Source organism: Poecilia reticulata, linkage group LG14 (genome assembly GCF_000633615.1).
Source record: "Poecilia reticulata strain Guanapo linkage group LG14, Guppy_female_1.0+MT, whole genome shotgun sequence".
Taxonomy (NCBI): domain Eukaryota; kingdom Metazoa; phylum Chordata; class Actinopteri; order Cyprinodontiformes; family Poeciliidae; genus Poecilia; species Poecilia reticulata.
The window spans coordinates 3,395,597-3,410,650 of NC_024344.1; the positions used below are offsets into that span (position 1 = coordinate 3,395,597).

The window sequence follows — 15,054 nt, forward strand, 5'->3', positions numbered from 1 at the left end:
CTCTTGGATAAGTACCTACAGAAACCCACAAATTAAATTACTTTCACTTCACAACCAATAAATATTAGGAATATACAGAATCTTAAAAAACTAAACCTTCAAATTTTGTCACAGTATAGCTATGAATCCTAATWTGCTGGAATTTAATGTAATAGTGGAGATGCACGACATGTTGGCACTAACGCTGGTRTCATTTTAACAATCGATATCAATGTTCATATTCTTGCTATTTTTTAKAGGRGGGGATCGGAGGAGGCTGGTCATGCGGTATTTGTTTGGTCACGTAACATTAGCTGCAATTTCAGTGCAAACAGAACCATGAAGACCAAGGAACACATGATCTGTGGACATCTGTTCAAAGCGGAACAGATGTCTGGTTTAGAAACTCCTCAGACTTGACCTCTATGGAAGAGCTGATAGAAGAAAGTAGGTTTTGAAAGAAAACTGAAATAAGCAGTCACAATCCATGAAGGTGGTTCACCAAATATGCGGAATATGCTGCTTTCATTATTATCATCAAAGTTAAATATCTACTTTTTCTTTTGTAAGGTACCGTACTGTCCATGGCTTACAGATGTTGTGTTTGTGATTAAAAGAATACTATTCATTGCCTTGTTAACACATTTTACAGCCTACCTCTCCCAATGCTTATGATTAAGTCCACTGAAGTCTTCAAGCTTGGCGATTTCTTTCAGGTACTGAGCCAGTTTAGAGAGCTCTCTGTCCTTCTCCCTGTTGAGATGGGCCTTCATGAAGGGTCGGATCTAACAAACAGCAGCACAAAGTAAGGTGCGAGTCACAGCAGCAAATGTGAATCACAGAGTCTATGCAGAAGAGGGAAAAGCACAGCCGACCTTTAGTCCATTCTGTGGATTCATGAGGAAATTTCGTCCGATGTCATCAAACATGATGGTGTTCTTTCTGTTGTAAAACTCCCCATACTTTCCCCAGATCACACCTAAAGGCTTCACCTGGAGATGTCATGGAAAACAGAAAGTCAGGCCAGTTATTATGGTAATCACCCTAAACAGGAGGACACTTTTTATACTTTTTACAGTGCATCCAAGTTAAATGAACTAACCCGAGTGAAGACAGGAATGAAACAAGAAACGTTTCAGGTGTACGAACCTCCACCACCCCTCTCTTCGGGGTGTGAACTGTGATCATGGCTCCGCTGTCCAACATGAATGTGATCTTGTAACCTGGGTTYTCCGTCACTCCCAACTCCTGCATGTATGGAAACACACAGCTACAGTATGTACAGCCTAAACTCACTGTGTACGATTGTTCAACACCGCCACCTTCTGGCAAGATCGTGGTACTGCAAATTTAGAAACAATTTTGGGACGCATTAGATCTACTAAATGTGATGAGAAGGGAAAATAAATTGGATTTGTTTTGATGAGACAATGTTTGTGTATGTAAAACAATCATTTTGTGATGTCTTTACTAATTATTTTGGACAATTTATCRGTTGGAGTAAAATCCCAGCCAATAAATAAATCACTTTTGTGAAGACATAGCAGAATGTTTAAGAAAAACTGGCTTAGGCAAAATTACACACTTTGAAAAAAAACAAGAGGAATACTTGCTTTCATCTTGGCCTCTATCCACTTCATACTTGTAGCAGCTAAAGAGAGAAAGCACRAGTATACATCGTTAAACCCGGGAATCTTGAAAGATGGAGATAAACACACTGATTTTTCTACATTTGATAAATATTCCCCAACTTTTCAATTCATTARACTTCTACACAAAAACAAATTCAAAHAAAAATTTTAKATATATTTTAATCAAATCAATTCCTAAATTTCAAACAGCGTGCAGAGCAGATTTCTGTCAAGTTTAATGWTCACAGCTTAATACTAATGAAAACTGTATTTATGTCAATACCTCAGCAGAGCCCGAGGCTGGTAACATCCACGTCACGCAGCATGGATGCAACATTTATGCAAAAGWAGCCTTGAGTAAGTATTGAGTGCACATACTGTGCTGCTGTATATGGAGATACTGCTTAGAAGGATATTACATACACTAGGATATATATGAAGACTATTTTCTTGATCAGGTGTAATGTTCAAGTTCTCAAATACTCAAAATAAACCCTAACTATATCACTCTGTGTACAATAATGCACCAGAAGCGGCTGAATTAGAAAGATTTGCCAAACAAAACTTTAACCTTTTTGTTCTCACACACTTTTCAGTTCATCAGGTACACAAAAACCACTAATATTTGGCCTATTTTCTATAGCAGTTGATCTCTGTAGTAACACAGGAAAATAAGCTACGCCATTATACAGTCATATAAGGGTTACCTTTTGACATTTAAGCAAGTATTAAACATATGTTTTATTAAGCCCATATTTATACAGCAATTCTTTACTGGTCTGATGTAATGTTCTAATTTTATCTACCATATTTTTATTAGCTGTAAGCGGAATATCATCCTRATTAACAAAAATAAAGGCCTGAAAACATCAGTTTTTGTAAACTACAGGAAGAGTTTCATGAAATTAACTTATCAGTAATATTCTAATTTATAAAAATGGGCCTGTAGCTGATGAAAACCTATTTTATTTTGGTTCATCTTCAAAGTTAGCCAAGAGGGAAGTTTTTTTTAGTCATATTTGTCAAAAAACTGTTCACGGACATCTAAGGAATGCTAAAGYCATTCCTCCAATCGATATAACTAACCAGAGAATAGAGACGGTACTTACACCAGATGACAATGTCGTAGTCCTCATATGCAGATGTGAGGAACTCATGAAGGAACGGTCTCATCAGCTCCTGACCCGTTTCGGCACAAGACTTGTGATCTAAACACACATAACATCAATTCTCAGGTTCAAATGATGAGATGACGTGTTGCCAAGGATTTCTGTTTTCCAGTGAAACCAAAAACTTTGAGGAAAAGTGAATTATATATTAGTCAGGTTCTGATATCTTGTYTCTAACTCACCAAACAGCGTGTAGTCCACATCCAACACCAGGAGCCTCTTGCCTTCTCTGGGAGAATTCAGTTCCTCGACTTTATAGTCTTTGACTCTGCGAGCTATTTTAGCAAGATTCTCCTCTCTGAAGATCCGAGAAACAAAAAGCGATAAATAGATATCTCCTTTCAACATGTTCTCTTATTTTATTAACCATCTGCACTCAGGCTGTTAAGTTTCTTACCTGTTCTGCACCTCTATGACTTCCTCCTCAATGTCAAAATCATTTACAACATCGTCATTGTCTGGGGGAGGAGCTAAAACGTCTTCCTTTAAAATKAACAAATATACATGTGTAACATTCACCATTCAGGTCAATAATCAGAAAAAATCTTAAATATATCCAGTCACAAGTTTACATACACTCATCATGGTAAAAAGCTGTCAATAGTTGAGGAAATTAAAGGTTTTCTTCCTTCTTCATTATTCAAACAGGTTGTGCAAACCACCAGATTAATTGGCAGCAACACCATTATGATCCAATCATGCTTCACAGTTGATACAGAATTCATTGGCATAAAGTCTTTCCATGAATACCCCAAAACTTTTCCAAATWAATRAAGTTATAGGTAAATTAATACATGTAAATATTGCCCTCTCAATTAGATTTYATTAAAAAAGTGGCAGATTTTAATTTTAATTAATGGATAAAAATTTWAATTTTTTTATCCATAAAAAAATTTAAATCTTGTTTGTAGTTTCTGAAAAGCTTTACATCAAAGGCCCTCCTTAAACATCTTCTCCCGAATTAGCAAATGTCATCGAATATGTTACTAGCATGGAAATCTCGTAGCAGTAATTGTGCGTACAATAATATTGTAATATTAAAAATTGTGTTATGTTGTGCATATTCATTCCACTCTGAAAAAAAAGAATGCTTCAAATGAATCCTTAAGGGCCAAAAACAAGGAACATTCCTGTCCATGATAAGTGCAATCTGTACATCATAGTAAATTTCATAAAACCTCTTAATAGAGCTGTTGTAGTCCGACAGTGTTACCATTAACTGCATGCCATCGTAGCACCTCTGCTCTCACCCTTCCACTTACCAGGCTTTCTTCTCTGGTACCCATCATCATAATTTTGGTATTAGGCTTTAATTTCAAAGAGCCCAGCTTAACCTCATCCTCTGCAGGTTTACCTGGAAACAGGAATAAAAAAATTTGAAGTCATATTAATAATGACGCTAAGGGATTTATCTGTGCCCTCTCACCTTTAATCTTTAGTCCCAGTAGTTTCTGTCTCTCTGGTAACACCCCAGTCAGACTCTTGATAGACTGTTTCAGGTCCATCACAGTGTCCTCTTCAGAAAGAGAACTGATGGAGTACTCCTGTCCTCCCCACTTTATGATCACTGACACAGACATGGCTTACACGGGCTCTTCACGAACATGCACGACGCTGACCTTTGTGCACACACCTGCTGCTGTTTCTACCAGGACTAACAAACATCCACACCTTGAAAACAGAGGGGTGAAGGCAAAGTAACAGGAGAGGTGTTCAGTGACCAGCAACAGCTCGAAACAAAACACGCAAATCAGTGAAGCAGCAAGAGAAACACAAAGTAACTCTTCAATTTATTTGGGTATTTAAGACAAACAGCCGAATTCCTTCCGATGAGAGAGGACACTTTGATTATTTTTAGCATGCGGTGGCTAATAGTGACTAGCAGCAATGTAAACACGSAGGGTATTAGAACATGTTAGCATTAAATATTACAAGAATSCTGGTAGCTCTTACAGTTCAGAGCAAGCTAACCTGGAATACTTGACTGTGACTCCAGGGATTTGACAGAAACGAGAATGAATGAAGTTCTCGTTTTCGTTTCATTCATCGATAGATAAATACCGTGCTCTTCCTGGCGTTCCCCTRCCTTCCCGGTAGTGACGTAGGAAAGAGACTGTTCCCATAGTGACCGCTTGTCAACAGATTAACAGCGATTTGAAACAGGTTTTAAACACATAATATCCTTTTAAAACTATGCTTATGTTTCTGTCTCTGTTCCTTCCAAACCTTTCAGATGTGATTACGTTTTGTGCTCATTGTAGCCCACATTRTCATTGTCTTTTCTTACAATTTCTGAAAATCATTTTAGCAATACCTTTTTTTTTTTAAGCAACTCCCTTTTTTCACTATTGCTCTGTTGGAATCCCATTAAGTCTGGTGTATAGTTATCACATAAATATTGAAGGAATAGGTTAACTATACCAGCAGTCAAAAATATGGTACTTTGATGACTTACTGGTGGAACCAAGGATTCTACTTTCTAGCTCAAACAAGAATGTTCATCAGTCAGTTAATTAAAACCAAGCGCACTTGAGTTATGCAGTGGGACAAGCAAAATGAAATCKTCAAGKGAAAGTTTTGCATTTACTCGTGTTATCTATCATTGTCAAACATTTAAGTGTGACAAACAACTGAGTGGGAGGAATTAAATAAGATCGTCAAAAGGCTTATCCATCGACWGAGGTACAGTGGGAGACAGAAGAGCTTTAACTTTATCACTTTTGGGCAATGCTTCCCACCCCATCCATTACAGAACTGCAGASCCATTTCACTGATAGACTGCTGCATCTTACAAAGGAGCTTTAGCGTTGGTCCTTCATCTCACCTATTAGACTTTAGMMCCWTCAAACTTAAACTAAGTATTGTGCMGTTTTTCATATTTTAGATAACATTTCTGTTGTTGGTTGCATAGTTTTCTTTCACTTGTAAATAATCTGTGGTTGTTTATGCACAAAAAACACATCTCAGTTGCATATTTCTTTCAATCAGAGGGTCTTATTTTTAAAATTTTACTTTGCTGTAAAKTTGTCCTTACTACACARCATGTTATTCTTACTTCTGTTAATGTATTTTTGTGTATAAATTGGTGCTTTAACTTGTTTGTCACTTTGCTACTGGTACACCTGAATGTCYCYATTGAGGGACAATATCTTATTTCTATYCTATTCCATTCTGAAAAAGCAAAACGGAATAAATCTGAAAGAAGGCTTATATAGCATCCTGGAAAGAAATATGTATAAATAAATAAAATGTATAACTTTTTTTGGATGAAATCAACCACAAAAAAAAAAATCATTTTAATTCACATTACACGTTTAAAACGGTTCAGTTAATCCGATTTTATTTTAATTACAGAATCAAAAGCTTTTTTGACAGAAATTCAGTGCAACCATCTTGTAAGTAAACTAATTCAACTTTTTGTAATACAAATATGATACTAAGAGCTTTAATGGGACAGGGTATGCTGCGCATGCTCAGTGCATCCCCCCGTACTGTGGTAAATGGCTGCCAGGAAAGATGAACGGATGGGCCGCGTCTTCTCGCTGTGAAGCACACCCATCTGGAGGACCGTTATCTCGGGTGGTGCCGAGTTAAAATGGTCGATACACGACCAACCAGCCACCCAGAATCAGTTTTTCATACTTGTGAACATCGACCTTGAAGCGTAAGTTCTATTTTTCCCCCCTGTTAAATGCTGGCTTAGCGCTGTAGCTACGAGCACAGTGTTTCTACTGCTAGTTAACTGCGTTTCAGTTGGACTATGTGACGAGTACTTCCGCTATTTACCAAACGCTTCATTGTGTGGGCTTTCACTGGTGTATTTGTGAAAAACAATGGCGTGTGGGGCGTCATTAGCTGCGGGTTTGTGGACGAATTGGTTGTTAGTCTGGCTAGCTGACAGCAACACTAGCAGACTACGTCGGCTTTAATTGTTGGCACTGCGCCGCTTTCTGTTCGGTGCTGCTCATCACCTCCACAACGCATGTATACTGTCACAGCTTGTTGTTTTCCCTTTTATACTGTAAATCTGTGGTTTTTTGGTCTACCAAATGGCTTTTATTTGCTTTGTATTTTCCATGCAGCAGTGCCCCGTACGGACTGATGTAGTTAGCAAAGTGTTGCATTCTTTCTTTTGCAGCTTAAGCTCGAAGGTTTGTTTCTGTCGAGACGGAGGGGTTACTAGAGTTCATGGCACGTACAGCAGTCAATGCAGCACTCAGTCATCCATAAGGTTTTAACTTTAGATAGAAAATCATCTCTGAACTCGTCAATGTTCTTTCTTTAGCATAGTGGGATTGGATGTTGCTGCTTCTTGCATCTTGTATTTCTTTATTTTCATAGGTGTTTCCAAACATTGTGATTCCTGGGTGACAATATGTCAACGTTGTGTCATAAAAAAAGAGGAACATTACAGATGGAGATGTATTTAGATTTCTGGTTTAAAGGGTTTATAAAAACGGTGACTTGCTATGTAGTAACTAGGGCTGTTGCAGTAAGTAATAGATCAATTAATTGCATGATTAAAGTAAAACAAGCTCAATAATTTCCATTTGCATAATTTATTGTTTTTATTTTATTTTCTCCCTCTTTTTACCAAAAACTGGATGACAAAAAACTTCAGTCTGGTGGTTTGGTCTCTACTAGCCCTTTTTTTTGAAGAACTGTTTTGTTACAGACTTCATTATTTGTTGTATTTGTTATTTTGTTTATTTCTTTTGGAAAAATTAAATTGTCTTCCACTTCCAGTGTTAAATGTTCATTAGAATTTAAACTTTATTGATCTTTGAGAATGTGTTGTAGCATTATTAAGCCATCATCATTATAATACCTGAAAATGGTCTCAAAACAACAATGTTATCGTTTATTGCAGTAACTTTTGGGACAATTTATTGTCCAGCAAAATTTGTCATTGTGAGAGGCTTAGTTGTAACTACATATTTAAGGTCTTTGGCAAGTTGCTTAAAAATATTATCTTGCATTCAATGTTCAACCTAAAAAGTATTTATACATCTATATGTTTTATTTATTTATTTTGATCATTTTAAAACAATATGTAAAAAAATATATCATTACTTCTTATGGAGAGTCACAGTAATTACTCTTTATTTCCTATTCCAAAAGCCATGAGTGCATCTAATATGTCATGTATGCATATTAGATGCATCTAAAAGTGTAAAAAAATATTTATATAATCAGAAAATATGCAGCTGGTGTGGGCATACATTTTATTGGCATGCATAATCTGAATGCATGACCCTAAATATCATGCACGACATAAACATATACTGTTCTGTGTTGCGATATTGCAAACATTGATATTGTAATGATGATTGCGGAACAATATATTGTGCAGGTCTACTTTGTAGTTTTGTAATTTTAGTCTGAGTAAAAACATACCCAAAGTACGTAATATTTAGCTACATTTAATTACACATTTAGTTATTTTAAATTGCGAACAAAAGAATTGGGTAATTATGTTTTTAATGCCATTAAATTCATATTTAATATTTTTCAGGCGTGAATGTATTGGGGCAGATAAATTGTTACAGTCACTGTGGTGGTGTTATGTAAGATAGGATTCTGAAAAACAGTCTCTGTCCAGTGAATTCAGTTACGTAAGTTCTTAGCATCCTGTCCCAGTGCTGCAGGGGTATTAACCAATGGAGACTTTCACAAATGTGAACAACACCAGAAAAGTCTTGCAGCTTTGCATCAATAATTGAGGACACAAGTATATTTAGGTGTCGCACTATGTTTTGCTAAATGCATAAATCTGATGCATATGATTTCTACTGAGCAGCAACTGAAATAATTGTAAGAGTGGAATATGGCATCTTAAATGAAATGTTTTTACTAGTAGGGTTCAAACAGTCCTATGATGTTGCAGTCAGCAGGTTTGAGGAATTGTTTGTTTGCTTTTAGCATGGGAGCATGTTGCACCTTTACTTCCCTGCTCTATATAGAAGTACAGCAAAAAAATGTAAACATGTATGAAAAGTATTGTGGAAAAAAATTCAGTATTTTTTGTCAGTCGTTTCAGAAAGTGAAACTCTCAATTCATTTTACATAGACATATTTTGAAGATTAAGGTAATAAAAACCCAAAATTCAGTGTCCCAGAAAATTAAAATGTTATGCATATTCATAGAAAGTTGAGTAGAAGGAAAACGTGCAGTATGTAAACTTGTAGCAGGAATAACAGCAGCATTGAGATGATTTTATAGCAAAATTGATTCAAGAATTTAAGGGAAATTCAGAAGGAGTGAACTGAGGCTGAGCGCATCAAGAACCACTTCACACAGATGAATCCAACACCACAGGCTACAAACGCTGGATTTCTTATGTCAAGCCATTTCTAAACCAGATGCTACATCAGAAGCGTTTTACCTGGGCTAAGGAGAAAAAGAACTGAAGTGTCGCTCAGTGGTCCAAAATCTTCTTTTCAGATAAAAGTAAAGTCTTCATTTTATTTGGAAGTCGATTTTCCAGAGTGTGGAAGAAGAATGGAGATGCACAAAATCCGTGTTGCTTGAAACTGAAACTGAACTGCTTGAAGTTCGTCTATCAGGAAATTCTAGAGGACTTCATGCTTCTTTCTACTGACACGCTGTGTGGAGATGCTGATTTCATTTTCCAGCAGGACTTGCCAAAGGTACCAAAAGCTTGTTCGGTGCTACTGTTTTTGACGGACCAGCAACCGGGCTTGACCCGAACCCCATAGAAAATCTATGTAGTATTGTCCAAAAGATGAGGAGAGACTCCAGAAATTTGTTCTCCTCAATGCCATGCTGCAGCGATATAATAATTCATGCAAAAGGAGTTCTAACCATTTATTGAGTTCACATTAATGAACATAATTCATAGGCATAACATTTCTAGGTTTCTAAAGACATCAAATTTTGGGTGTTTATCATCTGTGAGTCATAATCTTCAAAAGTACTAGAAAAAAAGGCTTGAAATGGTTTTGTGATGAATCTTTATAATAATAAGTTACACTTTCTGAAATGAGCAACAAAAAAACAGAACTTCTTACTGAATTTATAATACAGTGAATAACTAATGTACGACATGAAAGCAGACATAGTCAAATTGCTTATCCATCCATCCATTTTCTTGCACCCTTTTTCCCTCAGTGGGGTCGGGAGGGGTGCTGGTGCCCATCTCCAGCCAACGTTTCGGGCGAGAGGCAGGGTACACCCTGGACAGGTCGCCAGTCTGTCGTAGGGCAACACAGAGACACACAGGACACACAACCATGCACACACACACTCACACCTAGGGGCAATCTGGAGAGGCCAACCAACCTGACAGTCATGTTTTTGGACTGTGGGAGGAAACCGGAGTACCCGGAGAAAACCCACCATGCACAGGGAGAACATGCAAACTCCATGCAGAAAAACCCCAGGCCGGGAATCGAACCCAGAACCTTCTTGCTGCAAGGCAACAGCTCTACCAACTGCGCCACTGTGCAGCCGTGTCAAATTGCTGTGCAGCCGTGTCAAATTGCTTAATCAACCAAATTCATTCTAATCACACATAGATCAACACACATGGAAAAGATATTAATCAATTCTGAGCCGATTGAACAGATTATTGGTGATTGCATCACATGTTGATAAGATTAAAAAAAATGGAAGGGAAAACAAATTTTTCACTCATTCAGTTGAATATACCCTGGCTAAGCAAAGTGTGGATATTCTTACTGAATGAAGAACAGTCACAGGAAGCTGGTTTTATGCATGAAACATGTATAAATAAATCCAGATCCGCCTCAAAAGATGGAAGGCATCACAGAAAATGAAACATTTTTCTCCTGAGGTGTGTCTTCTCCCTGTGTGGACTGCCACGTTTACAGGTAACATGAGTCCATCTTGCTCTGAGAGCAAATGGCAAACAAAAGCCTAAATGCACTTTAGAAATATTGTTCTATTATTGGTTTTGGAATTTCAGTCTTTGTTATAAAATGTCCCAGATTTGAAAATGTTAGCTATATATTGGAAACCTTCCAACCCAGGAATCCTATATATTTACAATCTAAAAACACCAACGCTGATTATCTCTATTTTTAAAATTTTTAACTGACTGAACGCAAGTGTTTCATTGTCATTTTGATTCATTTTTTTGAGAACTGATCAGTTCCCTTTAAAATTCTGGCAGTAGCCTCCATTCATCTGTGCTTGTTTTATTTAGCTGTCTGTTTGTGAAGTGCTTTTTATTTGCCATCGTGATTTAAGACTGGTTACTTTTTTTAGACTTGTGGTCAGGTCTGCAAACTAACTCTTGTTCTGTTGCAGGGAGTCCAATCAGGAACAGAATTTTAAGATTGTTTTATGATGAGGAAATGTTCAAAAGTAGAGATAAGTTCAGGTTAAGGCAGGCACTGAGAACTGAGTTAGCTCCATGGTCAAATGAAAGTAGTATTGGTGCATAAGAAGAGGCCTCTCATACACCTGAGTGTCCTAGTAGTGATAAAGTAGAGATAAAACAAACAAAGAGGAGGAGACGGAAACGGCCTACAGTAAATTTGAATGATGAAAAGCCAGAGCGGTTTATGGAAATTACAGATCTTTTGCATGCTGTTTACGAACTGTTTTGATGTCTACTCATGCAATGTTTATATCGTATTGTTTGCTCTGTATTTTTCATTTGCCAGTTCATTACAGTCCTTTTTGAAATTGATTGTTTAGGTCTGAAAAGTCACAAAAGCAACACACCTGATATAGGCTACTTTGGACTCTGGTAATATTATTAGGTTTTTTAAAATGGTTAAGTAGTCTTGTAATGAATCCATTTAATTAATATTGATATTTTTAGAAAACAAATGGATTAAAAATATTCCTCTAATTCCTGTCATTTGTATTGTAGCAGGCATAGTTCTTCATCCAGCAGGGCTTTTTTCCCCAGCCTCTCTGCAGCAGAGTTGCCTTTTCTTTCTTTCTCCTCATTCATTCTGCACTTCCCCCATGGCTCTCCGGATCCCTGTGACCTTGATTAATCCTGCTCTTTTGTTGCTCCGTGCCTTTCATCTTTTTTTTTTTTTTTTTTTGCCATTTCTTCTCCTTAGTTTGTCTAACTGTGCCATATTGAATTTCTATTCTCCTCTTGCATTATTTCTCTTTTGTTACAGAGCACCCACTATCAACTTCTCATCTTAGAGGTCAGTTCTGCCTGCCGATCAGTGTTTCACCTGAGGCCATGGCAGTGAAGGACCGAGTAGAAGCGGTTCTCAACGTGGGTCTGCGTGTTCCCAGCATCATGCTGCTCGACGTCCTGTACCGCTGGGATGTCAGCTCCTTCTTCCAGAAGATCCAGCGCTCCAGCCTTTCCAACAACCCTCTGTTTCAGTACAAATACCTGGCACTCTACCTGCACTACGTAGGTTAGTACTGGTGCAACACACACACGCATGCACATGAAATGTATCAATATACAGATATTGTCTCACATAATGGCCACAAAAACGTAAAATAGTTTGTTTGAATTTTTTGTGATTGGCAAATTGAAAGTTCTCACAAAATGTAACTTTCTGCTGTTGCTGACTGATCTCTGATGTTCTCTAACAAACCTCTGAAGCCTTCACCAAACATCTCTATTTACACTCAGATTAAATTAAGCACAGATGGACTATATTGGTTGGACTGGGTTTTATTTAAGGGTAAAGCAATAAAAGGGTGACTACCTATGCATGCATCATTTTTAAACTTTTTTTCTTTTGAACTATTCTTCCTTCTACTTAAAATGCCACCAAAATACATTAGTTTGTAAAAATAGCCTGACAAAATATGAAAAACTTTGAAAGAATACTTTTTCAAATCACTGTAATTGGTATAAAAAGAACCACTGCTGACACTTTGTATTGCCTCGTTGCTGAAAATGTGTCATAAATAAAATTACCTTTACCTTACTAAACTTTGCACATTTAATAGTATAATGTCAGCTGCCACTCAGTTAAGTTGTTTATCATTTTTAATTCAAATAATAAATTTTTTGTCCCTTTAGATATCAATAAAAGCCCATCTAGGGACAAGTGCTGCGAATTAGCTGTTGCTATTGCACCATGATGCAAACATGGGACTGCTGTTTTATTCAGTTTGTCTATGTCGATGTGTGTTTGTCGCTATCAAATAAACTTTATAATAATAATATCACTTATGTATCTTAAATTTCTGACCTGCTTTGAACTCACAATAAGTAGTTCAACCTTTTTTTAATTAAAGGAAATAAAAGCCCCTCTGTCTCTGGATTTTTAATCAGTTCTAACATTTTATCCTTTCTAGCTGTTTTCTTGCTCATCTGAAGTAAAGATTTCTGCTTTCTTCTAGAGTAGAGTTGGTTTTACTAAAGCTCCAACCGTTTAGGGCTGGAGAGAGGGTTTTTTAACAGTCATAACGGGTCTGATTCTCTCTGTTCTGGCTTCAAACCAACAGTGAATGGAAAGTCCTACTGAAAGTCTTAATTCCCAGTTGGTCTCACTGGTAAAGTCTTTTCTCAAGTTCTACTTGTGGTTCCACCTCTGAGTTAAGACAAAAGTGCTTGAATCCCAAATTTCTAAATTGCCAGAGTTGCAGCCCTAGTATTGCATCTCTGCTATTTTCCATTTTCATTTCCTTCAGTAAATATTTATAGAGGACAAACAGAAATTCAAACTGCCAGTAAAACACTTTGAGCAGCGAAGGGTGGAACAATTTCTCTTCCCTTTCAAAGAGATTAAATGTTGCCGAGTAGAAGTCAGTTTTAGGTTTAAAAGTGAACTCAAAAGAATATTTTGAAGACAAAAATAATGATCAGAGCAGGCCAAGCTTTGTGTTACAGTAAAGAGCTGTTTGCACAGCTGAGAGAGAAGCAACAGGCAAAGTATAAACTTTTCTTTCCTTGTTTCTTTTCATGGCTGCTTTTTCCCCTCAATCTTGGCTGCAGTTTATTGGTGAGCCAATAGGCTGGGTATGTGCTGATGAGCACTATGGCTGGACCTGCAGAATAAAGAGGGAGCAAGGCAGTGAACGCAAATGATCTGCATGGAAGAGCTTCTGGACATGTTTTAGGTTGTAGACTGGAGTGTAATAAAGTTATTTTTTGCAGAGATGTTCAAAGTTTCCATGCAGTTGCATAAAATGTCACAAACATAATATGTTGATTTCTATGACTCAAAACGGCTATGATGAAGAAATGCTTTAAAATGTGTTTTCTGTGATGTTTTTGATACAGGTTACATCCTGAGCCTGGTGCTTCTGACTCTGCCTCGTCAGCACCTGGTTAAGCTCTACTTGTATGTTCTGACGGCCCTGCTGCTTTTTGCTGGTCACCAAGTTTCCAGGTATAAACGCTCACAAACCATCGTGTTCCCTCAACATGATGAGAGAACATCAAATTAGTAGTGATGTATTTCTCTTTAAGAATTACTAGCATACCCAGTTCAGACATCATTCTTGACAGAAAGAGGTTTAAAGCCTAAAATAATAAAAGGAGAAACTTTGTTGTCCTCCATTAAGTCTTCCTGTGATCTGTTGAAAGTCTCGTTTTCCCCTTTTCTGTACTGGTTGTCCCAAAAGTTGAGGCCATGGATCCACTTTAATTTTATAGAACCACTAATAAGTTTTGTATACTCAACCGATAGTTGGGTCCAAAAGTGGTTGCAGTGTTAATTTGATCTTGAGATGAAAAGTGTGGGAACTATTGATCTGTACAGCGAGGTGCAGACCAGAAAGCCACTCTGCATGCAAGAACTGCTGCTTCTTCCACAACACTTCTAGGAGAGAAATTCTATGCTCTTCCTTTTTGTCTTTTGCAGCAGGAAAAAGTTTGTCAAGAAGTTTTTTTGTATCTCGCTGCCGTTTTGCATCTCACTCATGCTTCAGCAAGCAGCTCAATCGGATGAGCCCGTGCTCATCCGATTAATATAAAGATAGAAAAATTGATCTCAAGTAAAAAAATAAAACAAAGATGCTTATCGAATTACAGTATCTACCTTATATATGTTAACTATATGCACGGGACATAAAAAAGTCCATCTCAGTCAATTTAAAAAAATATCAATGACAAGTGTTGGTTTCCTGTTCTTATTTGTGTAAAGATTATTTGAGGTGATACTACACTGTACTTGGTGTTATATAACAGCTCTGTGCTCATCTTTTCCCCTCTTTTGTCAGGGATTATGTTCGCAGTGAACTGGATTCAGGCTATGAAGGACCCGTCTACCTGGAACCGCTTTCCATGAACAGATTCACCACTGCACTCATAGGTATAATATTACACACACACGCACACACACACGCACAC

The 15,054-nt window shown here is 37.3% G+C and overlaps 2 protein-coding genes across 2 annotated transcripts in view; one reads left to right on the forward strand and one right to left on the reverse strand.

Annotated features, from left to right (window-relative positions):
* Positions 1 to 2: 2 nt before the first annotated feature.
* On the reverse strand, positions 3 to 4,880 carry ublcp1 (ubiquitin-like domain containing CTD phosphatase 1; the record flags this gene model as incomplete). Its single annotated transcript, XM_008427499.2, has 11 exons — positions 4,751 to 4,880; positions 4,206 to 4,450; positions 4,042 to 4,133; positions 3,177 to 3,262; positions 2,962 to 3,077; positions 2,720 to 2,818; positions 1,593 to 1,630; positions 1,129 to 1,227; positions 855 to 971; positions 637 to 764; positions 3 to 15 (listed from the first exon to the last, which is right to left on the reverse strand). Coding segments are annotated over exons 2-11 (942 nt in total), but the record flags the coding sequence as incomplete, so codon positions are not given.
* A 1,390-nt stretch (positions 4,881 to 6,270) lies between these two features.
* Positions 6,271 to 15,054, forward strand: part of LOC103475670 (RING finger protein 145) — a 16,431-nt gene continuing 7,647 nt past the window's right edge. Inside the window, exons 1-4 of the mRNA XM_008427476.2 lie at positions 6,271 to 6,443; positions 11,906 to 12,157; positions 13,984 to 14,092; positions 14,925 to 15,016. Of these exons, the coding sequence (XP_008425698.1) occupies positions 11,974 to 12,157; positions 13,984 to 14,092; positions 14,925 to 15,016 (385 nt within the window). The 5' untranslated portion in view covers positions 6,271 to 6,443; positions 11,906 to 11,973. The remainder of the gene's footprint in view (positions 6,444 to 11,905; positions 12,158 to 13,983; positions 14,093 to 14,924; positions 15,017 to 15,054) is intronic.